The sequence below is a fragment of the Bos javanicus genome, chromosome 15, assembly GCF_032452875.1.
Source record: "Bos javanicus breed banteng chromosome 15, ARS-OSU_banteng_1.0, whole genome shotgun sequence".
NCBI classification, from domain to species: Eukaryota; Metazoa; Chordata; class Mammalia; order Artiodactyla; family Bovidae; genus Bos; species Bos javanicus.
The window spans coordinates 45930327-45957302 of record NC_083882.1 but is presented as its reverse complement, the minus strand read 5'-3'; the positions used below and the strand labels follow the sequence as shown (position 1 = coordinate 45957302).

General features: G+C 37.6%; 1 protein-coding gene and 1 non-coding gene across 2 annotated transcripts; both read left to right on the top strand.

The window, feature by feature from the left end:
- Positions 1–2873: 2873 nt before the first annotated feature.
- On the top strand, positions 2874–4488 carry LOC133261212 (olfactory receptor 10A5-like). Its single transcript, XM_061439727.1, has one exon. The coding sequence runs from the start codon at positions 3355–3357 to the stop codon at positions 4321–4323; it is 969 nt and encodes a 322-aa protein (XP_061295711.1). The 5' UTR covers positions 2874–3354; the 3' UTR covers positions 4324–4488.
- Positions 4489–9222: 4734 nt separating this feature from the next.
- LOC133227221 (U6 spliceosomal RNA) lies at positions 9223–9326 on the top strand. The gene has a single exon (XR_009729773.1). It is a non-coding gene; the product is annotated as a U6 spliceosomal RNA (small nuclear RNA).
- Positions 9327–26976: the final 17650 nt, after the last annotated feature.

The window sequence follows — 26976 nt, the reverse complement described above, 5'->3', positions numbered from 1 at the left end:
ACATTTTTGGGAAAAAGTGTCTATTCAGGCCTTCTGCTCAGTTTTTGATTGGGTTGTTTGGTTTTTTGATATTGAGTTGTACAAGCTGTTTATGTATTTTGGATGTTAACCCCTTGTTGGTCCTAATAACATTTGCAGGTATTTTCTTCCATTCTGTGTGTTGTCTTTTTGTTTTGTTGGTGGTTTCTTTTGTTTTACAAGGGATTTAATGTTTATTAGGTCCCATTTATTTTTGCTTTTATTGATAACAGTTTTCATTAATGCTCTTGTGACCCCTCCACAGACCAATAGACAGTTTTTATTATTTGTTAAATAACAATAATTTGTTGAATAATAATAATTTGTTTAATCTGTTACTACAGATAAAATTTCAAATTTATCATTGTATTTTAAAATGTTAAGTGTTGTTTTAGGTAGCATGAATATTTCATTATAATATTTGTGTTTATTCAAATACAAAGATTACAACATCAAGATAAATAATATAGACACATGAAACAAAAAGAAAAAAGTTAACACTTATAACCACTGCATTAATATTTTAACATTTAAATGAGTGCAATTGAGTTTTTCTATTTATGGATATCGACTTCCCTGATGGCGCTAAAGAACCTGCCTGCAATCCAGGAGACACAGATGTGGGTTCAATTCCTGGTTGGAAAGATCCCCTGGAGAAGGAATTGATAATCCACTCCAGTATTCTTGCCTTGAAAAACACATGGACAGAGGAGCCTAGCAGGTTATAGTCCAAAGGGTTGCAAAGAGTCAGACACAACTGAGCACATATACACAGAGCACACTTTTATAGATGTAATTTATATTTTAAAATAAGTATCTTCACACTAAACATATTATTTTGTAACTACTCCATTCACTTATATGCCTTCATGTTATTAAATATTATTTTATAACATAATTCTAAATTTCAGCTTAGAAATTCATATCAGGGATATAACAATTTATTTAACCGACTTGCTGTTTTTGTTCTTTTGGTTCATTTGTTTGCAACTACACTATCATAAATAAGGTTGAGTAAAACATTCAGGTAAACACAATTTTCACCCAAACTTAGTCTAAAATTGCAGATAAGATATTGTTAGTTCAAAGTTTCTTTAATTTATATTGAGAGATTTATTTGTCATTTCTTACCTATCATGTTTATTTCCCTTAACTTTTAACATAACTGAGTACTACAATTGTTTAGTCTTATTTTTAATTTGTACTTACTTTTTAGTAACTTTGAACATCTTCCCATGTTTTATAGCCATTTTGATTTCAAATGTATGATTATATTCTTTGCATGATTTTTTTCTTTTCCCAATGTCTTTGTTTTTAAGAATTTTTTTTGTTGTGGCAAGAACACTTAACATGAGAACTTTTTAAAACATTTTAGTTATACAATACAATTTGTTAATTATAGGCACATTAGATTTCTAAAAGTAATTCATCTGACAAAACTGAAACTTTATACCCTTTAAACAGAAACTCCCCTTCTTTTCTTCCTTCAGTTCCCTGGATGTCAATATTTTACTCTTACAGTTTCAGGCCTTACATTTAAATTTTAATCCATTTAGATTTAGCTTTTTGATTTGTGTAAGATAGTTCTGTGTTTTTGTGTGTAGCGGAAAAGGTCTTTTTGTTGTGGCTTTTGTGATTTTACTTTTTCATTTTTATTTGTTTTCTAACTGAATGGTTAAAGAAAAATTTCCTTATCCTCAAATTTAACAGAAAAATAGCATAAAGATAAGGACATACTGGTATGAGTATATTTCCATTTATTTTGTTGTATCCTGAGGAATACTTTCAGTTCAAGTGTTAGCTTAGCTATTTTGATATTTTCCCTAGTCATTTACTCTTGATTAAACTTCATAATTTCCTACAGCACCCTAGATGTTTTGCCTGTCTTTTAGCAAACTTCATATTCACCCCTGTTGCCTGTTGCCTAGAAAACCCTTCATAGACTGCAGTAGGTACTCCTATTTCTCATACATCCCACCCAAGGTACCATGTATTTCCTGTATCATGCCCTTCATTGTGATTTAATAATTGATTATTTGAATATCTCCTTCATTAGATTCTAAAGTTAAAAGAGGCAATCAATCATCATATCACCAGTGCCTCAAAAGAAGTAGAATATACATTGAATTTTTTCATATCATTTAAGGCTCTATCTCTTATTCATATAAACCAGGTTGTTTACTTAAAACAGTTTTTCTTTGCACATTGACTCTAATGTTCCTCATAATTTTTGCAGAATTTTTGTGAGAATCTTTCTTTTTCTTTTTTTGATTTGTCCAGTCTAGAAAGAGAAGTAGTTGGAACTCTTGGACACACTCACTATCTGCTTAGGTATACTAAAATACTCCTCTCAGATTTTAATTTTGAAAGCCAGTGGATATTCTGGGTCCTGACAATCAATTGTCAATTATGACTTTTCTAGACTGAGGAGAAATATCCTAAAGGGGTCACCTCATAATCTGATTAGACAAGAAAGAATAAGCATTATATGACATCAGGTACTCTACTGTTTGTACATTGAAAAGGGGGAAAACTTGCATTAAAACTGCTACATCCTTTCTTTACATCTCCTTTCCACTTTTTCTACTACTTTGGGTCACCTCAAAACAAAACATGATAAAACAGTTGAGTTTTTCTATTTATATACCCTCTCAAGTTGTTTTAGGATTACAGTCCTTAAATATGTACAAAAAAGTAATTACTGGGACTTCCCTGGTGGTCCAGTGGCTAAGAATCTGCCCTCCCAATGCAGGCAGCCAAGTTAGATCCCTGATCAGGGAACTACATCCCTCATGCTGAAAACAAGACCCAGCACAACCAAATAAATGAAGAAACAAATAAATAAATGTTTTTTTTTAAGTTAGCATTATTTCTAGTAATAGGTGGAGAAGTCAGACACCATGAATCTTTGAAGAAGGGGGAGACATAATAGGTATAAATAGAAATTTTCTACTGTTTCTCCATCTGACTCCACCTAATTGCCTCAGGACCCCTCTCACTTAACCACACTGTGAGGGTATTAAGTGTGCATCAGAAAATGAGTGTGTGTGGATATGATCCAAATTGTTTTAGCAAACACAGTAACAAAGTGGGAAATGAATCATAAAGAGTAAGATGGGAAAGATGAGAGATCACCCATTTCAGAACCCAGGCTCTGGTCTTTCTTCCTTGTGTCTTTATTCTCAGATAACACAAGACCTTTTCTCTTACAACTGAGATCCTGATTGTGCTTCTTTCCCTGACACTAAAAGGAATCCCAACAACAAATCTAGAATCTGACTCTTCCAATCAAGAGTCTCTCTCCGTGACCACAGCTGGGGGTTCATTCCTGTATCAATGGTTGAAGGAAACTGGACAAAAGTTAATGAGTTTAGCCTCATGAGTTTCTCTTCCTTACCTACTGAAATACAGTCATTACTTTTCCTGACATTTCTATTCATCTACCTGGTCACTCTGCTGGGAAACAGCCTCATCATTCTGGTTACCTTGGCTGACCCCACGCTGCACAGCCCCATGTACTTCTTCCTCAGGAACTTGTCCTTCTTAGAGATTGGCTTCAACCTAGTCATTGTGCCCAAGATGCTGGGGACCCTGATTGCCCAGGACACAACCATCTCCTTTCTTGGCTGTGCCACTCAGATGTATTTCCTCTTCTTCTTTGGGGTTTCTGAATGCTTCCTCCTGGCCACCATGGCCTATGACCGCTATGTAGCCATCTGCAGTCCCTTGCACTACCCAGTCATCATGAACCCAAGGACACGTGCCAAACTGGCAGCTGTCTCCTGGTTTCCAGGCATTCCCATGGCTACTGTGCAGACCACATGGCTCTTCAGCTTTCCATTCTGTGGCATCAACAAGGTGAACCACTTCTTCTGTGACAGCCCTCCTGTGCTGAGGCTGATCTGTGCAGACACAGCGCTATTTGAGATCTATGCCATCATTGGAACCATTCTGGTTGTCATGATTCCCTGCTTGCTGATCCTATGTTCCTACACTCGCATCGCTGCTGCCATCCTGAAGATTCCATCGGCTAAGGGGAAGCATAAAGCCTTCTCTACCTGCTCATCCCACCTACTTGTTGTCTCCCTCTTCTATGTATCTTTAAGCCTCACCTACTTTCGGCCTAAGTCCAATAATTCTCCTGAGAGCAAAAAAGTGCTATCACTGTGCTACACGGTTGTAACTCCCATGTTGAACCCCATCATCTACAGCTTGAGAAATAGTGAGGTGAAGAATGCCCTTGGTTGGACCTTCCATAAGGCTATGGGTGTCAGAACTGCATTCTGTAGGCATTTTGAGGTATAACTAAATTTATTAAGCGAGGAACAATCAGTTCCATGTTTGGATTCCTCTCTGCATCTATTCACATCTCCTCTAGGCCAAAAACTAGCTATTGAAAGGGCTGTTGAAAAGCACAGTGAAGACAAAGCAATATAGAAATAGATTAGTCCTATCTCACACCTGCCTCTTGAGAAACCTATATGCAGGTCAGGAAGCAACAGATAGAACTGGACATGGAACAACAGACTGGATCCAAATAGGAAAAGGAGTACGTCAAGGCTGTATATTGTCACCCTGCTTATTTAACTTATATGCAGAGTATATCATGGGAAACGCTGGGCTGGAAGAAACAAAAGCCGGAATCAAGATTGCTGGGAGAAATATCAATAACCTCAGATATGCAGATGATACCACCCTTATGGCAGAAAGTGAAGAGGAACTAAAAAGCTTCTTGATGAAAGTGAAAGAGGAGAGTGAAAAAGTTGGCTTAAAACTCAACATTCAGAAAACTAAGATCATGGGATCTGGTCCCATCACTTCATGGGAAATATTTGGGGAAACAGTGGAAACAGTGCCAGAGTTTATTTTGGGGGGCTCCAAAATCACTGCAGGTGGTGATTGCAGCCATGAAATTAAAAGACGCTTACTCCTTGGATGGAAAGTTATGACCAACCTAGATAGCATATTCAAAAGCAGAGACATTACTTTGCCAACAAAGGTCCATCTAGTCAAGGCTAAACCATAGCCTGTGGTCATGTATGGATGTGAGAGTTGGACTGTGAAGAAACCTGAGCACTGAAGAATTGATGCTTTTGAACTGTGGTGTTGGAGAAGACTCTTGAGAGTCCCTTGGACTGCAAGGAGATCCAACCAGTCCATTCTAAAGGAGATCAACCCTGGGATTTCTTTGGAAGAAATGATGCTAAAACTGAAATTCCAGTACTTTGGCCACCTCATGTGAAGAGTTGACTCATTGGAAAAGACTGATGCTGGGAGGGATTGGGGGCAGGAGGAGAAGGGGACGACAGAGGATGAGATGGCTGGATGGCATCACTGACTCGATGGACGTGAGTTTGGGTCAACTCCGGGAGTTGGTGATGGACAGGGAGGCCTGGTGTGCTGCGTTCATGGGGTCGCAAAGAATCGGACATGACTGAGCAACTGAACTGAACTGATCATCACACCTATCAAATTCCTCTGCTTACTTGTTATGCACTTATTTTTTTTCTCATTTGACATTTCTGTGGCGAATACATTCCAGAGCAAAACACATGGCATATTTACTCTGTAAATTTGCACCAAAGTGACTTACTTTGGGAGCAGGACAAAACTCTTTGAAATGTTAACTTGCAGACAGGAAGTTCTCTTGGCATTTATTGTGTTTAAGACAAATCAAACTCCATTTAATAGAAAAAAAAAGTCTATCATCCCTTAAGGTCAAAATACTTCTCATTCATTCACTTCATTTTGCATGGCCCAAAGGCAGTATTGGCTCCTAAATTTGTTGGTATTTAGCATGGAGAGAGAAAAGTGTATCACTAATCCCTGCAACTATGCCTTTCAGTTCAGTTCAGTCACTCAGTTGTGTCCAACTCTTTGCGACCCCATGGACTGCAGCACACCAGGCTTCCCTGTCCATCACCAACTCCTGGACCTCACTCAAACTCATATCCATCAAATCAGTGATGCCATCCAACCATCTCAGCCTCTGTTGGCCCCTTCTCCTCCAGCCTTCAATCTTTCCTAGCATCAGGGTCTTTTCCTGAGTCAGTTCTTTGCATCAGGTGGCTAAAGTATTGGAGTTTCAGCTTCAGTATCAGTCCTTCCAATGACTATTCCTTTATAACCCAATATCCTCAGCCAACTCTTCTCAGGCTATTTTTCCCAGGTAGAATGATTGGAATTTCCAATTTTCTCTCTGAGTTTTTTTTCCAAGTCTGTAAGCATTGTTGAAGTAATTTCAAATTTTCACAAACATAATTTCAGTCATGAGGCTTTTTTCTTCAAGGCTTATTATGGATCCTATCTACTCCAGTATAGGCTTTATTGACAACTGTTATGTTTTGCCTGAAAAGTAAAAGTGTTATTTGTTCAGTCTTGTCCAACTCTTTGCAACCCAATGGACTGTAGCTTGGCAGGCTCCTCTGCCCATGGGATTCTCCACGCAAGAATACTGGAGTGGATAGCCATTTCCTTGTCCATGGGACCTTCACAACCCAGGGATCAAACCCAGGTCTCCTGAATTGCAGGCAGATACTTTACTGTCTGAATCCCCAGGGAATCAATCCCCTATGTTTTGGCTAGTGCTTTTCAATTTCAAAAATTTGTGTTTGTTGATGTGAAAATACAAAAGACCATAAAACACAATTACTGCCTTCAGAACTTTATAATTTACTCAACAATAAAAATTATAAAAGAAAAGCCACAAATTGCTAAAATAAGGGAATATTACTTTACATAAAGGGGCTTTTATCATATTCTGTCATTTACTAGGAGGGTGACCATGGGAAAGTAAATCAAATTCTCTATGCCTCTTTCCTCATCTGTAAAATGATGCATGTAAGAATAGTGTCTATATTGTAGGTGTGTTTTTAAGAGTAAATATTACATATAAACCATTTATGATAGCACTAAGCATATTGTAGATCCAAATATAGGTATTTACTCTTCAGATCAGATCAGATCAGATCAGTCGCTCAGTCGTGTCTGACTCTTTGCCACCCCATGAATTGCAGCACGCCAGGCCTCCCTGTCCATCGCCAACTCCCGGAGTTCACCCAGACTCACGTCCATCGAGTCAGTGATGCCATCCAGCCATCTCATCCTCTGTCGTCCCCTTCTCCTCCTGCCCCCAATCCCTCCCAGCATCAGAGTCTTTTCCAATGAGTCAACTCTTCGCATGAGGTGGCCAAAGTACTGAAATTTCAGCTTTAGCATCATTCCTTCCAAAGAAATCCCAGGGCTGATCTCCTTTAGAATGGCCTGATTGGATCTCCTTGCAGTCCAAGGGACTCTCAAGAGTCTTCTCCAACACCACAGTTCAAAAGCATCAATTCTTCAGTGCTGAGCCTTCTTCACAGTCCAACTCTCACATCCATACATGACCACGGGAAAAACCATAGCCTTGACTAGACGAACCTTTGTTGGCAAAGTAATGTCTCTGCTTTTGAATATGCTATCTAGGTTGGTCATAACTTTCCTTCCAAGGAGTAAGCGTCTTTTAATTTCATGGCTGCAGTCACCATCTGCAGTGATTTTGGAGCCCAGAAAAATAAAGTCTGACACTGTTTCCACTGTTTCCCCATCTATTTCCCATGAAGTGGTGGGACCGGATGCCATGATCTTCGTTTTCTGAATGTTGAGCTTTAAACCAACTTTTTCACTCTCCTCTCTCACTTTCATCAAGAGGCTTTTGAGTTCCTCTTCACTTTCTGCCATAAGGGTGGTGTCATCTGCATATCTGAGGTTATTGAGATTTCTCCCGGCAATCTTGATTCCAGCTTCTGTTTCTTCCAGTCCAGCGTTTCTCATGATGTACTCTGCATATAAGTTAAATAAACAGGGTGACAATATACAGCCTTGACGAACTCCTTTTCCTATTTGGAACCAGTCTGTTGTTCCATGTCCAGTTCTAACTGTTGCTTCCTGACCTGCATACAAATTTCTCAAGAGGCAGATCAGGTGGTCTGGTATTCCCATCTCTTTCAGAATTTTCCACAGTTTATTGTGATCCACACAGTCAAAGGCTTTGGCATAGTCAATAAAGCAGAAATAGATGTTTTTCTGGAACTCTCTTGCTTTTTCCATGATCCAGCGGATGTTGGCAATTTGATCTCTGGTTCCTCTGCCTTTTCTAAAGCTTGAACATCAGAAAGTTCACAGTTCACATATTGCTGAAGCTTGGCTTGGACAATTTTGAGCATTACTTACTAGCGTGTGAGATGAGTGTAATTGTGTGGTAGTTTGAGCATTCTTTGGCATTGCCTTTCTTTGGGATGGGAATGAAAACTGACCTTTTCCAGTCCTGTGGCCACTGCTGAGTTTTCCAAATGTGCTGGCATATTGAGTGCAGCACTTTCACAGCATCATCTTTCAGGATTTGAAAGAGCTCAACTGGAATTCCATCACCTCCACTAGCTTTGTTTGTAGTGATGCTTTCGAAGGCCCACTTGACTTCACATTCCAGGATGTCTGGCTGTAGGTCATGATCACACCATCATGATTATCTGGGTCATGAAGATCTTTTTTGTACAGTTCTTTTGTGTATTCTTGCCATCTCTTCTTAATATCTTCTGCTTCTGTTAGGTCCATACCATTTCTGTCCTTTATCGAGCTCATCTTTGCATGAAATGTTCCTTTGGTATCTCTGATTTTCTTGAAGAGATCCCTAGTCTTTCCCATTCTGTTGTTTTCCTCTATTTCTTTGCATTGATTGCTGAAGAAGGCTTTCTTATCTCTTCTGGCTATTCTTTGGAACTCTGCATTCAGATGTTTATATCTTTCCTTTTCTCCTTTGCTTTTCGCTTCTCTTCTTTTCATAGCTATTTGTAAGGCCTCCCCAGACAGCCATTTTGCTTTTTTGCATTTCTTTTCTATGGGAATGGTCTTGATCCCTGTCTCCTGTACAATGTCACGAACCTCATTTACTCTTAGCAAGTACCTTATCTGACTGAGTCCCTCATTTTATAGCTAAGGAAAGCAAGGTTCAAAGATATTTTATTACATATGTTTAAACAAAATTCAGATGCCTTGAATCTCAATTCTCTCTTTTTTTTTAGTATCATGCCCTGTGGGCTACAGTCCATGGGGTCACAAGAGTCAGACATGACTAAGAGACTAAACCACTGCCACCACTGAATAGCTAATTAAGCAAGTAATTAACTCAAATTCAAAGTAAAAGAAAACTTTAAAAAATAAGAATGGGTGCTCACTTCGGCAGCACATATAATAATATTGGAATGATACAGAGATTAGCATGGCCACTGCACAAGGATGACATGAAAATTCATGAAGCATTCCATATTTTTAAAACCAGACAAAGACAATACAAAAAAAGAAAACTACAGACCAATATCACTGATGAACATAGATGCAAAAATCCTCAACAAAATTTTAGCAAACAGAATTCAGCAGCACATCAAAAAGCTCATACACCATGATCAAGTTGGGTTTATTCCAAGAATGCAAAGATTCTTATTGAAGAATGCAAATCAATCAATGTGATATACCATATTAACAAACTGAAAAATAAAAACCATATGATTATCTCAATAGAAGCAGAAAAAGTCTTTAACAAAATTCAGCACCCATTTATGATTAAAACTCTTCAGAAAATCAGCATAGAAAGAACCTACCTCAATATAGTAAAGGCCATATATGATAAGCCTACAGCAAACATTATTCTCAATGGTGAAAAACTGAAAGCATTCCCCCTACGATCAGGAAGAAGACAAGGGGTCCAGTTTCACCACTATTATTCAACATAGTTCTGGAAGTTCTAGCTACAGCAATCAAAGAAAAAGAAGTAAAAGGAATCCAGATCAGGAAAGAAGAAGTAAAGCTCTCACTGTTTGCAGATGACATGATACTGTACATAGAAAACCCTAAAGATAGTATCAGAAAATTACTAAAGCTAATCAGTGAATTTAGCAAAGTTGCAGGATACAAAATCAATACACAGAAATCACTTGCATTTCTATATAGTAATGATGAAAACTCAGAAAGAGAAATTATGGCATCAATCCCATGCACCAGTGCAACAAAAAGAATTAAATATCTAGGAATAAACTTACCTAAGGAGACAAAAGAACTGTACACAGAAAATTTTAAGACACTAATGAAAGAAATCAAAGATGACATAAACACGTGGAGAGATATTCCATGTTCCTGAGTAGGAAGAATCAATATTGTGAAAAAGACTATACTCCCAAATGCAATCTACAGATTCAGTGTGATCTCTATCAAATTACCAATGGCATTTTCCACAGAACTAGAACAAAAAATTTCACTATTAATATGGAAACACAAAAGACCCTGAATAGCCAAAGCAGTCTTGAGAAAAAAGAATGGAGCTGGAGGAATCACCCTTCCTGACTTCAGATTATACTACAAAGCTACAGTCATCAAGAGAGTATGGTACTGGCACAAAAACAGAAATATAGACCAATGGAACAACATATAAAGCCCAAAAATAAACCCATGTGCCTATGGGTACCTTATTTTTGACAAAGGAGGCAAGAATATACAAGGGGGCAAAGAAAGCCTCTTTAATAAATGGTGCTGGGAAAACTGGACAGCTACATGTAAAAGAATGAAATTAGAACACTTCCTAGCACAATACACAAAGATAAACTCAAAATGGATTAAAGACCTAAATGTAAGACCAGAAACTATAAAACTCTTAGAGGAAAGCATAGGCAGAACACTCGATGACATAAATCAAAGCAAGATCCTCTAGGACCCACCTCCTAGAGTAACGGAAATAAAAACAAAAGTATACAAGTGGGACCTGATTAAACTTAAAAGCTTTTGCACAGCAAAGGAAACGATAAGCAAGGTGAAAAGACAATCCTCAGAATGGGAGAAAATAATAGCAAATGAAACAACTGACAAATGATTGATTTCCAAAATATACAAGCACCTCATACAATTCAATACCAGAAAAACAAACAATCCAATCAAAAAGTGGGAAAAAGACCTAAACAGACATTTCTCCAAAGAAGACATACAGATGGCTAAGAAACACATGAAAAGATGCTCAACATTGCTCATTATTAGAGAAATGCAAATCAAAACTACAATGAGATATGACCTCACACCAGTCAGAATGGCCATCATCAAAAAGTCGACAAACAATAAATCTGGAGAGGATGTGGAGAAAAGGGAATGCTCTTGCACTGTTGGTAGAAATGTAAGCTGACACAGCCACTTTGGAAGGCAGTATGGAGATTCCTTAAAAAAACTAGGAATAAAACCACCATATGACCCAGCACTCCCACTCCTAGACATATACCCTGAAGAAACCAAAATTCAAAAAGACACATGTATCCCATTGTTCATTGCAGCACTATTTACAATAGCTATAACATGGAAGCAACCTAGATGTCCATCGACAGATGAATGGATAAAAAAGTTGTGGTACATATACACAATGGAATAGTATTTAGCCATAAAAAGGAATGCCTTTGAGTCAGTTCTAATGAAGTGGATGAATCTAGAGCCTATTATACAGAGTGAAGTAAGTCAGAAAGAGAAGGATAAATTTCATATTCTAATATATATATACGGAATCTAGAAAAATGGTACTGAAGAATTTATTTACAGGGCAGCAATGGAGAAACAGACATAGAGAATAGACATGGACATCGGGAGAGGGGAAGAGAGGGTGAGATGTATGGAAAGAGTAACATGTAAACTTACATTACCATATGTAAAATAGATAGCCAATGGGAATTTGCTGTATGGCTCAGGAAACTCAAAGAGGGGCTCTATATCAACCTAGAGGGGTGGGATGGGGAGGGAGATGGGGGGAGGTTCAAAAGGGATGGGATATATATATACCTATGGCTAATTCATATTGAGGTTTGGAAGAAAACAACAAAATTCTGTAAAGCAATTATCCTTCAATTAAAAAACAAATAATTTTTAAAAATAAAATAAAAGAAGAAGAATGGGGGAGAATGTTAATTCTTCAATCAGTTTAAATTCATTATTAACTCTGAATAAATAACAACAAATGAGCAGTCCCAGTAACATCAGTAAATTCATCAAAAGCCACAGAAAACCACTCATAATCACTCGCTTTACTTTTTAATTGACTGGTACTGATACTGCTCCCGAGGTCTTCAATTCCTCAAGGATCAGTTCTCACCAAAATGATAATTGTTTTAAGCAAGTTTATTTTCTCTAGACACATTTGTTTTGGTTGTTCCAGTCAAACATAATTTTATCAACTCATCATTGGTAAAAGGCTTTCCTTGTTTGGCTAACAAATGAGCCACTTGGAGGCTTTGCTTGCAGCCCCACTTTAATTTTTTCTTTTTTGTAAAGACTTTCTGCCATAATAAGATATTCCATTGAGTTTTCAAATTTCTCTGGCTGTTGCTTTCTGTAAGTTGGAAATATTCCAGTGAGTACTTGGTGTAGTAATGTCTACATGTATTGTCTATGCTTGGCAAAGCCTGAATATCATTACATTATAAATACAATGATTTACCATCTAATTTGATGTCAGAATATTCTACACTCCTCTGCTCTTTAAAATGTGACATTTGATATAACTTTTTTCTTTTTTTTTTTCAAAAGTTTTAAATTTTACTTTATTTTTAAACTTTACAATATTGTATTAGTTTTGCCAAATATCAAAATGAATCTGCCACAAGTATACCTGTGTTCCCCATCCTGAACCCTCCTCCATCCTCCCTCCCCATACCCTCCCTCTGGGTCATCCCAGTGCACCAGCCCCAAGCATCCAGTATCGTGCATCGAACCTGGACTGGCGACTCCTTTCATACATGATATTATATATGTTTCAATGCCATTCTCCCAAATCTCCCCACCCTCCCCCTCTCCCACAGAGTCCATAAGACTGTTCTATACAACAGTGTCTCTTTTGCTGTCTCGTACACAGGGTTATTGTTACCATCTTTCTAAATTCCATGTATATGCGTTAGTATACTGTATTGGTGTTTTTCTTTCTGGCTTACTTCACTCTGTATAATAGGTTCCAGTTTCATCCATCTCATTAGAACTGATTCAAATGTATTCTTTTTAATGGCTGAGTAATACTCCATTGTGTATATGTACCAAAGCTTTCTTATCCATTCATCTGCTGATGGGCATCTAGGTTGCTTCCATGTCCTGGCTATTATAAACAGTGCTGCGATGAACACTGGGGTACACATGTCTCTTTCCCTTCTGGTTTCCTCAGTGTGTATGCCCAGCAGTGGGATTGCTGGATCATAAGGCAGTTCTATTTCCAGTTTTTTAAGGAATCTCCACACTGTTCTCCATAGTGGCTGTACTAGTTTGCATTCCCACCAACAGTGTAAGAGGGTTCCCTTTTCTCCACACCCTCTCCAGCATTTATTGCTTGTAGACTTTTGGATTGCAGCCATTCTGACTGGCATGAAATGGTACCTCATTGTGGTTTTGATTTGCATTTCTCTGATAATGAGTGATGTTGAGCATCTTTTCATGTGTTTGTTAGCCATCTGTATGTCTTCTTTGGAGAAATGTCTATTTAGTTCTTTGGCCCATTTTTTGATTGGGTCATTTATTTTTCTGGAGTTGAGCTGGAGGAGTTGCTTGTATATTTTTGAGATGTCTATGCACTGGTAACAAAATAAATGTTACAGTACAGAAGTATACATGGCACTCAAGATGTCAAGCAGTAACCTCATCACTGTGCTTTTCTCTTAAACTTGTAATGTTTACTTTTTGCAAGAGTAATTCACTCTTAGCAGCAAACAGGGCTGTGAACATACTCTTATAACTTGAAAACAGCTACAAAAAGAACTGACCAATTAAGCTGTGACCATTTCCCTCCTATGTTTACCTCCCAGCTCCTGGAAATTTTTTTCCAGTTTTATTTAGATATAATTGACATATAACATTTTATAAGTTTAAGGTACAGCATAATAATTTAATACATGTACACATTTCAAAATGATCACCGCAATACGTTTAGTTAATATGTCGCTTCATATACTTACAACTTTGTTCTTGTGCATCCCCATGATTATCAATGCCCAAGCAGAAGATGAAAGTACCACTAATGTATGAACTTCAAACAACCATTCAGTTTTGATGTTATAGCATGAAGTAACTATGATATGTAAATGAATGAGCATGGCTGAATTTCAATAAAACTTTACTTCTAGGTACTAGAATTTGGATTTTATCTACCTTTTTTTTTTGCAGGATACATGATGAATACACATAATTGTATTTTTATACACTTGCAGTGAACAAGCTGAAAAATAAAATTTAGAATTTCTGTTTGCAATTACATAAAAAAGAATAAAACATATAGGAATAAATGTAACAGAAGTACAAACCTTATACTCTGAAAGTTGTAAAACATTGAAGGAAATTAAAGAAGATCTAAATGAATGTAAAAGTATCCAAGGTTCATGAATCAAAAAAACTTAATATCATTGAGATAGCAATGTGCTTCAGATTCATCTACGGAGTCAACACAATCCCTATCAGAATCTCAGGTGACAGAGATTCTTACTTCACATCATAAACAAAAATTAACTCAAAATGGATCAATGACTTAACTGTAAGAATTCAAACTACAGAGTTCTTAAAATACAGCACAAGCGTACATCTTCATGATCTTAGATTTGGAAATGGATTCTTAGATATGACACCAAAAGCCCAAGCAAACAAAGAAAAAACAGTAAATACATTCAGTTCAGTCGCTCAGTCGTGTCTGACCGTTTGCGACCCCGTGGACTTCAGCACACCCGGCTTCCCTGTTCTTCACCAACTTGCAGAGCTTGCTCAGACTCATGTCCGTCGAGTCAGTGATGCCGTCCAACCATCTCATCCTCTGTTGTCCCCTTTTCCTCCCATCTTCAATCTTTCCCAGCATCAGTGTCTTTTCAATTGAGTCAGTTCTTCGCATCAGATGGCCTGGATTTTATATACTTTTTATGTGTCGAGGAATATAATTTTTTTAATTTATTAACCATTTAAAAGCCAAGTAAAAACCATTCTTAACTCATGAACTATATAACACCCATGGAAGGTTGAATTTGGCCTGTATAGTTTTCCAATACCTGGGAAAGAGCATGAACCAGAAGCTAAAATGCCTGGGTTTTATCCTGCTTCTGTAACTTGACAACTCTGTGATATTGGGCAAATTATTTAGCACCTCTGCAACTGTATTTCGTCTTCTGTAAAGTGAAGATAATCATAAAACCTATTCCACATTTTTGTTGAGAGAATTAAATGAGTGAGTATATGTAAATCACTAAAAACCAAGGCTGAGCACATAGTAATTTCTATATAGAAAAGTTAAGCATTATGAAGATGCTGATGACAGTGGTGGTGATGTCGATGATGATGATGAGAATAATAAAAGCCAGGGTGTTTGAACACTGTTTCGTGAACTGGATGGATTAATTAAGAGGGTTTTTAGTATGAAGAAACTGTCAAGTGTGTATTTTGGAAAAATTACTTTGGTAGTGGTATGGAGAATGGGTGGCAAAGGGACACAGTCTATAACATAGACATCAGTCAAAAGCCCTTTGTAACTGGTCAGAGGAGAGATCATGAAACCAAAATTCAGTGCAAAGGAAAACCACCTCTTAATCTCAGAATTTTTTTTTTTTTTTTTAATCTCAGAATTTGAAGTCCTCCATCATAGTGGGTGAGCGGAGCAGGCAGCAAGCAGAGCTGAGAGCTCAGAGAAAATCACTGCTGCTCTGGATCCCACCCACTCTGCAGGTCAGCAGGGACTTAAGCTTTAAAATTGGCCTGCTTTCTAGCAGGATTTCATTAGGTGTGACTCTGCAGCCTGAGTTCATTAGGTGTGACTAATGCAGCCTGAGTTCATTACCCTCTCCCCAGATCTGATCCTGTCTGTTCACCTAAGCTCTCGCTCCAGGCCCCAGGAGAAGCCACTGGGAGCCTCCTTCAGCTGTGCTCCCTGAACAGCAGCATGTCTTATTAACAACTTTTTAATGAGGTCACAGCCTGTGACTGCTCATTAATAGGCTGGTTAGTCTGCAGCCCCAGGGGTGGAAGAGACTGAAGATAGAAGCCAGTGAGAACAAAGCTCAGCCTAAGTAGAGCTGAGGATAGGAAGAGAGAACTAACTCCCTTTAGCAGAGATTCCATGCCTTTACTCTTGGGTCTCCAGGATTCATCCCTTCCAGCTCTCAGTGACTGTGATTCTGCAGATTGAAGTCTGGAGGGACCAGGGACAGATGTGGGAGGAATTATAACAGAGCCCAGGGGTCCCAGGCTCAGACCAGCTCTCAGTCTGGAGAGACTGTTGAGGAAATCAAATCCTCTTCAGGTTTTCTTCAATGTCTGTGTAAAAGGAATTTTGCTTTTGAAGTTTTATCATCTTCCCTTCCATAATCATGGACTCCTTTGCTATTCCTCCATCATGTCCAACTTACTATGAAAGCATTAAAGCTGGGTATCCTGTGGCAACAACTGAGGCCCCATATAGGCAAACATTTCCACTTGTAGAACTTTGCAGTTCATTATACTCTATAGTATTCTTGCAATTTAAAGTAGGATATGAGCTTTCAATTAGTTTCCTTTTAATTATCACTTAGGTAAATTATTAGGTTCCCTCCTTTTGCCAGAGAGCAGAGTAAAGAAAGGAATTAACATGTGGTTACTGTCTGTTACCTATTTGTGTACAAAGCATCATTTACACCTCAGAGATATCATCAGGATGTATAGAATAGGACAAAGGAACAACCAATAAGTGTCAGAGCTTAGGTATGAATCCAGGTCCCTATGATCTAAAATACCATGTTCTTTTCAATATAGTATAAATTCTCTAAAATATAAGGGTATAAATTATAAATAAGTTAGAAGGAAAAGGAAAGAATGATCTGTAACATAGAAGGCCAAGAGGCTTCAAAAGGATCATAGGAGGAAAATATTTTAAGATATATATAATCTATGGTGACCTATTAATATTTCTTCGGGATCATTGAAAGGACTAATAAAGTTTTTTTTTCTCTAAAAAGCTACATGTGATACATTGTCTTCAACAAGAGGTAGACATTATTATTATTACTAAATTTTTACATCTTTACTCATGTCTCTGTAATTCCTACCTCTCATTCCATACTCTGCATACCAAGTTAATATTTCCATATCACTTAAGAATAAACTATAGTGTTTTCTTCTCTCTCTAAGCAAATCTAAGTTCACTTTCCTTTGAACACATGTGGCATCTTGTATACATCATTATTAAGCATTAAAGACATTGCAACTGTATTTTTCACATTCATGGAGGACACAGTAAGAACAGTTAATAGTTTATATTTGTATTTCTGAGGCCTAGTTCGGTGTCTGGACTATAATAGGTATAGGCCGACTGAATAAATGAATGTATAATTCCAAAATTGTTTCCCTAGCCCTGATCTCTCACTGAAATTTGACTTCTGTATTTACAGCTGCCTCCAGGACACGTCTGCATAGCTATCAAAGCATATGTCTAGCACCACGCTCCCAGACAATCTCCAAATTTTGAGACGAATTTTCTTGTTACTTATCCCTTTTTTGTGACCTCATCATTTGTTGACACTTTTTTTCATTTAGTCAGTAAATATTCACAGACTGGATCTTGGTGTACCAGTGAACTAGGTGCTGCCCTCTCGGAGCTGTGAGACAGACATATACACAAATCGCTACAGACTAAAAAGACTGTGCCGTGTAGAGTGCTATGTGCGTGTGTACACATGCACGCTCAGGTGTGTCCGACTCTGCGACACTATGGACTATAGCCCACCAGGCTCCTCTGTGCAGAGGATTTCCCAGGTAAGAATCCCTGAGTGGGTTGCCATTTCCTCCTCCAGGGGATCTTCCTGACCCAGGGATCAAACCCGCGTCTCCTGTGTCTTCTGCATTGATAGGCAGATTCTTTACTAATGAGCCACAGAAGCTCAGAGTTCTGTACCATGTTTTAATTCTACATTTCAAAAAAGGCTATCATAGAAGTATTCAACCAGTCTCCTAATACTGCTCATTCTCCCTTGGCAAAATTCTCCTTTTTCAAACCATGGTTTAATTCTCATTTTCATTGCCATTGTCTTTCAGTTCAGTTCAGTTCAGTTCAGTCCTCAGTCGTGTCCGACTCTTTGCGACCCCATGAATCGCAGCACGCCAGGCCTCCCTGTCCATCGCCAACTCCCGGAGTTCACCCAGACTCACGTCCATCGAGTCAGTGATGCCATCCAGCCATCTCATCCTCTGTCGTCCCCTTCTCCTCCTGCCCCCAATCCCTCCCAGCATCAGAGTCTTTTCCAATGAGTCAACTTTTCGCATGAGGTGGCCAAAGTACTGGAGTTTCAGATTTAGCATCATTCCTTCCAAAGAAATCCCAGGGCTGATCTCCTTCAGAATGGACTGGTTGGATCTCCTTGCAGTCCAAGGGACTCTCAAGAATCTTCTCCAACACCACACAGTTCAAAAGCATCAATTCTTTGGCGCTCAGCCTTCTTCACAGTCCAACTTTCACATCCATACATGACCACAGGAAAAACCATAGCCTTGACTAGATGAACCTTTGTTGGCAAAGTAATGTCTCTGCTTTTGAATATGCTATCTAGGTTGGTCATAACTTTCCTTCCAAGGAGTAAGCGTCTTTTAATTTCATGGCTGCAGTCACCATCTGCAGTGATTTTGGAGCCCCAAAAAATAAACTCTGACACTGTTTCCACTGTTTCCCCATCTATTTCCCATGAAGTGATGGGACCAGATGCCATGATCTTCGTTTTCTGAATGTTGAGCTTTAAGCCAACTTTTTCACTCTCCTCTCTCACTTTCATCAAGAAGCTTTTGAGTTCTTCTTCACTTTCTGCCATAAGGGTGGTGTCATCTGCATATCTGAGGTTATTGAGATTTCTCCCGGCAATCTTGATTCCAGCTTCTGTTTCTTCCAGTCCAGCGTTTCTCATGATGTACTCTGCATATAAGTTAAATAAGCAGGGTGACAACATATAGCCTTGACGTACTCCTTTTCCTATTTGGAACCAGTCTGTTGTTCCATGTCCAGTTCTAACTGTTGCTTCCTGACCTGCATACAAATTTCTCAAGAGGCAGATCAGGTGGTCTGGTATTCCCATCTCTTTCAGAATTTTCCACAGTTTATTGTGATCCACACAGTCAAAGGCTTTGGCATAGTCAATAAAGCAGAAATAGATGTTTTTCTGGAACGCTCTTGCTTTTTCAAAGATCCAGCGGATGTTGACAATTTGATCTCTGGTTCCTCTGCCTTTTCTAAAACCAGCTTGAACATCTGGAAGTTCACAGTTCACATATTGCTGAAGCCTGGCTTGGACAATTTTGAGCATTACTTTACTAGCATGTGAGATGAGTGCAATTGTGCAGTAGTTTGAACATTCTTTGGCATTGCCTTTCTTTGGGATGGGAATGAAAACTGACCTTTTCCAGTCCTGTGGCCACTGCTGAGTTTTCCAAATGTGCTGGCATATTGAGTGCAGCACTTTCACAGCATCATCTTTCAGGATTTGAAAGAGCTCAACTGGAATTCCATCACCTCCACTAGCTTTGTTTGTAGTGATGCTTTCTAAGGCCCACTTGACTTCACATTCCAGGATGTCTGGCTCTAGGTCAGTGACCACAGCATCGTGATTATCTGGGCCATTGTCTTTACACACCATTATATAACACTTGGCGGGCTTTCATTTCTAAAGTAATATCGTGAGAATCTCCTCAGTGTTCTCATTGCTTCCAGTTCTGCAATCTTTATACTCATTGGTAAGTACTCAATTTACAGGGATGTGCAAAACAGAGCCCCTGCCTCAGGGACATTACAATCTGAAGGAAAGGAGAGATAATAAGGAAAGAACTACACTAATAAATATATAATTACAGTTTGATATCATTACTATGAAGGAAAAGAACATACTAATCTGGAGAAAGAATACAAGGAGGGAGTCCTAATTTGCTTTTGGGATCAGAGAGGACATCACTGAGGAAGTGATATTTAAAGTGCTATCAAAAGATTGTGTAGCAATTAACCAGCTAAAAACAAAAAGGAAAAATATACAAAGAAAAGAATTAGTATATACAAAGATTCTAAGTCAGTAATTACAGAAATAGTGTTTGTAGAAATAGTAGTAGTTGAAGTTGGTCATCATATAGTCAACTGAACTGTCCCTTCCTCTCCTTAATGACAACCTTCAAGACCCAGGTCAAACAGTATATTAATGGAGCCTTATCATTTATGCCTATTGCCAGCACATAGCATATTTCCTGTACTTTGCTTCATTTCCTTCTCAGAACAGGTACTGGGCATTTTATAGAAGAGAAACTAAGACATGGAATAATTTTCCCCAGGTCTTGATATTAGGAATCAATGGAGTAAACTAAAATGGTAGTTTCCTTTTTTAAATTGAAGTAATTGATTTACAACATTGTGTTAATTTCAGATGTACTGCAAAGTGAATCAGATATTGATAGATAAATAATGTGTGTATATGTATACATATATGTGTATATATTTATGGGCTTTCCTGGTGACTCAGTGGTAAAGAATCTGCCTGCCAATGCACAAGATGCACGTTTGATCCCTGGGTCGGGAAGATCCCCTGGAAGAGGAAATGGCAACCCACTCCAGTATTCTTGCCTGGGAAATCCCATGGACAGGGGAGCCTGGCAAGCTATAGTCCATGGGGTCACAAAGGTGTTGGACATGACTTAGTGACTAAACAACAACATACCTATATCTATTCTTTTTCATTACATAGGTTATTACAAGGCATTGAATATAGCTCCCTGTGCTATACAGTAAGTCCTTGTTTATTTTATATAATGCTGCTGCTGCTGCTAAGTCGCTTCAGTCGTGTCCAACCCTGTGCAACCCCATAGACGGCAGCCCATCAGGCTCCACCATCCCTGGGATTCTCCAGGCAAGAACACTGGAGTGGGTTGCCATTTCCTTCTCCAATACATGAAAGTGAAAAGTGAAAGTGAAGTTGCTCAGTCGTGTCTGACTCTTAGCGACCCCATGGACTGCAGCCTACCAGGCTCCTCTGTCCATGGGATTTTCCAGGCAAGAGTATTGGAGTGGGGTGCCATTGCCATCTCCGTATTTTATATACAGTAGCATGTATTTGTTAATCTCATACTCCTAATTTATCCCTTCCCCATATTACTTTTGGTAACCATGAATTGATTTTCTAGATCAGTGAGTCTGTTCTTGTTTTGTAAGTGAGTTCATTTGTATCACTTTTTTAGATTCCACATATAGGTGATATCATATGATAAACTATCTTTCTCTGTCTGACTTAACTTCACTTAGTGTGATCATCTCTAGACACATTCATGTTGCTGCAAGTGGCAGTATTTCATTCTTTTTATGGCTGAGTAATATTCCATTTTGTATATATACCACATCTTCTTTACCCATCCATCTATCAGTGGACACTTAGATTACTTCTATTTCTTGGCTGTTATAATTAGTGCTGCTACAAATATTTGGATGTACGTATTTTTTTTAAAATAGTTCTTGTGTTTTTCAGATATATGCCCAAGAGTGAGACTGCTGGACCATATGGTAGCTCTATCTTTAGTTCTTTAAGGAACCTCAGTACAGTTCTCCCTAGTGATGGCACTAGCTTACATTCCCAACAGTGTAGGAGGGTTCCCTTCAGAATGGTAGCTTTCTTTTGTTTTAGATATCTTTCCATTTCACTAAAACCACAAAATTTGCTTATGACAAAAATTCACCAGACTTCTTCCTCCTAGAGGTGGAAATTAATTCCCCTTCCTTGAATGTGGGTTAGACTTAGTGACTTACTTCTGTGCAACAGACCATGAAAAGGAAATCGTAATAAGTCATGTTCATATATCATACACACCCTGGTGTGATGTGATGAGAAGAATGCTTTACTCCTGTGATATAATCCCCACCTCATTCCCCCAAAAAGCCTAATCATGAAAAAAAACAACATATAAACCATAATTGAGGGTGACTCTGCATACTACCTTACCAGTTGCTATTCAAAAATGAAGAATAAGGGAATACTGAGAAAAAACATCACAGATTGGAAAAAATGAGAATATATGATGACTAAATACAACATAGTATTTTAGAATGAGTCTTGGTACAGAAGCCAGACATTTGTGAGTAGAGTGAATTCAGCTAAGGCCTGCAGTTTAGTTAATAGTATTGTACCAATGTTAATTTTTTAGTTATGACAAATGAACCATGTTCATGTAAGGTGTTTTACAATTGGATGGGAGAAAATGGATGGGGTATAGAAATAATTATTATTTCTGACTCTAAGTCTAAAATTATTTTAAAACTTAAAGTGTTTTACATAAAAATTCAAGAAACATAAAATTATATACAACCAAAACTAGAATTCCCTCTGTTACCCAAATTCATTGCCTAGTGGCAACTATTATCAATTTTTTATATCCTTACAGCAAATTTTCTAATAAATAATTTCATTTATAAATTTTATATATTTCATTATATATAATTTCATTTTATATATTGAAATTTTCTTTATATAAAATAAATGCAGTTTACATGGTATAATGTATCATGTTCTCTACCTTAGTTTTTTAAATTCAAAAGCATAGCTTCTACATTGTTCGTTGGTCTTACACATATGAAGAAGTTAGGATATTAGAACCAACTCCAAACACTGTCCACAAAACAGAATCTGTTATTTTAAGTGGTCATTTCAAGAAGTTGACAAGCAAAGTCCTGAAGATTCTTTAATGGATATTATTGATCTTGTTCACCTTGACTTTTTAAGTAAACTTTTTAAATTGCTAAGCATCACAAAACAGAAAGGTCTAGTGATGGGATTAAATTTAGGTCCCTCAGAATCCAAAACATGTGTGCTTTTCTCTGCACAATACCACATTCCTAGAGAATGGTTTTCCTTTCTTGAACTTCATCCTATTGGCATCTGACATTCCTTAGGGTCCCAAAGGACAGTGGAATCAAAAAGGTCAGGTACCCTTGAGGAAGTGCAGGAGGAGAAGCTAAGTTGAGCCCAGAAAAACCTGGGGGAAAATACATGTGCCAGCCCTTCATGTGGCCCTGAGGACCAGAGAGGCACAGCTAGGAACAGATCGCCTAAATCAGGGCTGGGAGCAGGGCCAATCCATCTAGACTGCTCACTCACACCTGACGCAGAAGGCTGCAGCAGCCTGGCTTCGGGTCCAGTCATTAATGGGGGAGTAGGACCTCCCTAATTCTTTTTCTGGTTCTTCTGACAGCAGAGCCAGAGTTTGTCAAACTCTCAGGAGCCTGCACAAAGCATAGGTATCAGGTAGAGCTGAACAAGGCAGACCTTCCTATTGGGCACAGGTAAGTTTCCTGTCAAGTGTCGAGTCAACCCAGGCCCTTCTCGAGGTTTAGGTGCTCAACTAGACAAGGTTTGGCAGGGTTTGGTGTGGCATCTAATTCTATTCCTATTCCACACTGAGAAGACCTCAATCTTCTCTCTGGGCCTTAGTTTCACCTTTCTATAGCATGAGTGAGATCTGAAACTGCAAGAAGATTGTGATTACCCAGAGGTGTGTGTATGTGTGTGTGTGTATGTGTGTGTAACTTCCAATTCTGTCCTCTAAAGCTTTCTGGGTCAGAAAAATCTCACTCTCTGCGGATTTTGACAAAACATTTACCTCCTCCAAGTCTTAACTGTCCTCTCTTGTTCTGGAAGTTCTGGAGGGACTAACAAGGAGACTGTGGCCTGGCTATGGGCCGAGTTCTGCTGTGTGCCCCACCTCAAGTCAGGCTGTGTCTCTTCTTCCCAGTATACACAAGTTCTGGTGTCAAAGGTTGACACTGAAATGTTTAGGATGGGTTCATTTTATACACTTTGTCAAAAACCCAAGTGTTATTTTTATTACAAATTTTTCTGATTATGGTTTTAAGTGCAGGTTCAGTCATTTCCATGTAATTTCCATGTAATTACAAAGTTTCTCAACCTCAAAATTATGTATCTGCATTAAAATTCTGCATTCACCTCCAGTATGGGGAGGATAATGATGGTATTTAAATCACAGTTGTGAGAAGAAAATGAGAGAATGAATGTAAAGCATAAAGCATAAATCTATTACATTTTTAGTAAATATTGCAGTTTCATCATCATTATGATCATCATCATTTTCATTTTTAATGTTATTACTATCATATAATAAGTGTAGCTCATTGTAGAAAATTTAGTAATCCATAAAAATAGAAATAAGAAAGCACCTTTTTACAGAACTTGGAAATAGATCACTTTAAAATTTTGATTATAACCTTTCAGCCTTTTTATACAAAAAATGTATTTACAAAATTAGAAATTTAGCATATATGTGCAATTTTGGCAACTTAATTTTTCATTAATATTATACTGTGATTAGGGGAAGGCAATGGCACCCCACTCCAATACTCTTGCCTGGAAAATCCCATGGATGGAGGAGCCTGGAAGGCTGCAGTCCATGGGGTCGCTGAGGGTCGGACACGACTGAGCGACTTCACTTTCACTTTTCACTTTCATGCATTGGAGAAGGAAATGGCAACCCACTCCAGTGTTCTTGCCTGGAGAATCCCAGGGACGGGGAAGCCTGGTGGGCTGCCGTCTATGGGGTCACACAGAGTCGGACACGACCGAAGTGACTTAGCAATAGCAATACTGTGATTATTGCATTACACTATTAAGTGAAGTTGTGAAGTTGCTCAGTCGTGTCCGACGCTTTGCGAGCCCACGGACTGTAGCCTACCAGGCTCCTCCATCCATGGAATTTTCCAGGCAAGAGTACTGGAGTAGGTTGCCATTTCCTTCTCCAGGGGATATTCCCGACCCAGGGATCAAACTCAGGTCTCCCGCATTGCAGGCAGACGCTTTACCGTCTGAGCAATTATTTAAATGATTGCCTGAATTTCCTTAAATTCATGCTGTGTAAGTGAACCTTTCATTCACCTATCTATTAATGATCATTTTCAAAGTATCACTGTAATGATCAACATTGAACATACACGTAAAATCATTGCCTCCAATTCTTCTACCAGAGGAGTTCTTGAACCAAAATGTATGAACATTATAGGATCCTCACACAATTTGTGACAAACTGAGGCTAATTTGCATGGCCTCAAACAGAATAAGATATTGCTTACTAACCAACCCTTACTAGCACTATTATACTTTTCAATATTTCAAATTGAAAAGAAATTTAATTTCTATCTTAATTTTTAACTTTATTATTAGCAAAATAGAGTAATTTTCATATGCTTACTGGCCATTGGAACTTTTTGGTGGAATAAATCTTTGTGTCTTATAATCTTCTTTTAAGGAGATTGTGTCATTTTAAAAGGGATTTCTATAGCTTATTATATATTAGGTAGCCAAACACTTTTTATTATTTGTTGCCATTATTACAAATATTTTCCCAGCTTGTCAAAGTTTTCCCTTTTGTGTATGGGTTGTTTTGTGTTATAAGTGTCTTGTTCTTAATAATATTCAAGTATTTGTTCTTCAAATTTAAAAAAATACATTTTCACTGTGGATAATGTAAAAAATATAAAATGTGAAGAAGAAATTTAAAACTCTTGGAATTATACCACTAAGATGTTAATGAAGAAACAGAACTGAAGGCATTCTATATGTATTATGTAATATATATATAAAATTTCTATTTAAAATAAATGTTTTATATTAAATATACTATCTTGCAGCACACTTTATCAACTTAGCAAAAACTTACTGAATATTTTCTCATGTCATTTGTTATTCTTATAGCATATATTTTAATTACTTCATAGTATTCATAATATAGATGTGTAGATGTAAGTTTATTTCACAATCTATTTTTATATAGTTAGATTGTTCTTTATCATTTATTTGTTTTAATTACACTGTTATAAATAAAGCTGAGAGGAGCATCCTGGTATATAAAATTTGCAGTTCAAAAATTGCTAGTTCAAAGAATCTCTGATACATAGTGTAAAATCCACTTATTGTTTGGACCTATAGTGTTTGAATATTTATATTTCACATTTATCCAAAGTAAATACCATGTTTAAAATTTTTTAAGAAAAAATGATCTCCTTTAAAAAATTGTACTTAATTTTTGTTGACTTTGAACTGTTTTTCTCTTCTGGCATTTGATTTCTGATGATGTGAACTGAATGATTATAGATTTACCTAGTTTTCCCTTGGGTAATTTGTAACAATATGTTGACATTTATCTTGTACACATTGTCTCCATTAAAATGTATCTTTTAATTTCTATGTTAAACTATTAGTGTTTAAAATTATTTGATTTTTATATGTTAAAATCAATGAATATTTTCTTTTCTGGATTCTGCTTTAGCATACATGCTGAGAAAGAACTTCAGAAAGCTAAAGTAAATAGTTACCTATATCTTCTTCAATTCAGTTAAAGCTTCATATTTACATTTAAGTCATTTTCCATGTTGGGTATATTTTATTGTGTTATTTAATGTAAGAATATAACATTTATTTTCCCCTCAAGTTGCCCCAGGGCTGTTTATATATGCATTGGTCCAGGGATTCATTCTGTTTCAGTTATGTGCCTAGAGTGATAGTCTTCAAAGCATGCACAAATAAACATAATAAAATATTGTAATTCTATGAGGAAATATAATAGCATATGGCAACATTATAACATGTTTAAACACCTGCTGATGTATATGATCCCCACCTTTCAGAATTTTATGTTTCTTTGATGAGTACTATCTAGGGTATTTAGTTATTTAGTTAATTAGTGGGAAGGAAAAGGAAAAGCCTGCCTACTCCATCTTATAGACACAGAACTTCCTGATTTATTTTTTTCCTTTGCAGTTGGGCCAGAGTTTTTGTTTGGTTGCAGTTTACAGAATTTGTTTTAATTTGTTGTTTTGTTTTAATCTTTTGCTATGTTGGTTAGTGAATAGAATTATTCCCCATCCTCAAAATTTTAAAAAAATTCATATAAAGACAA

Coding starts and splice junctions, on each gene's coding strand:
- LOC133261212 (XM_061439727.1), top strand. CDS start 3,355: ATGGTTGAAGGAAACTGGACAAAAGTTAATGAGTTTAGCCTCATGAGT.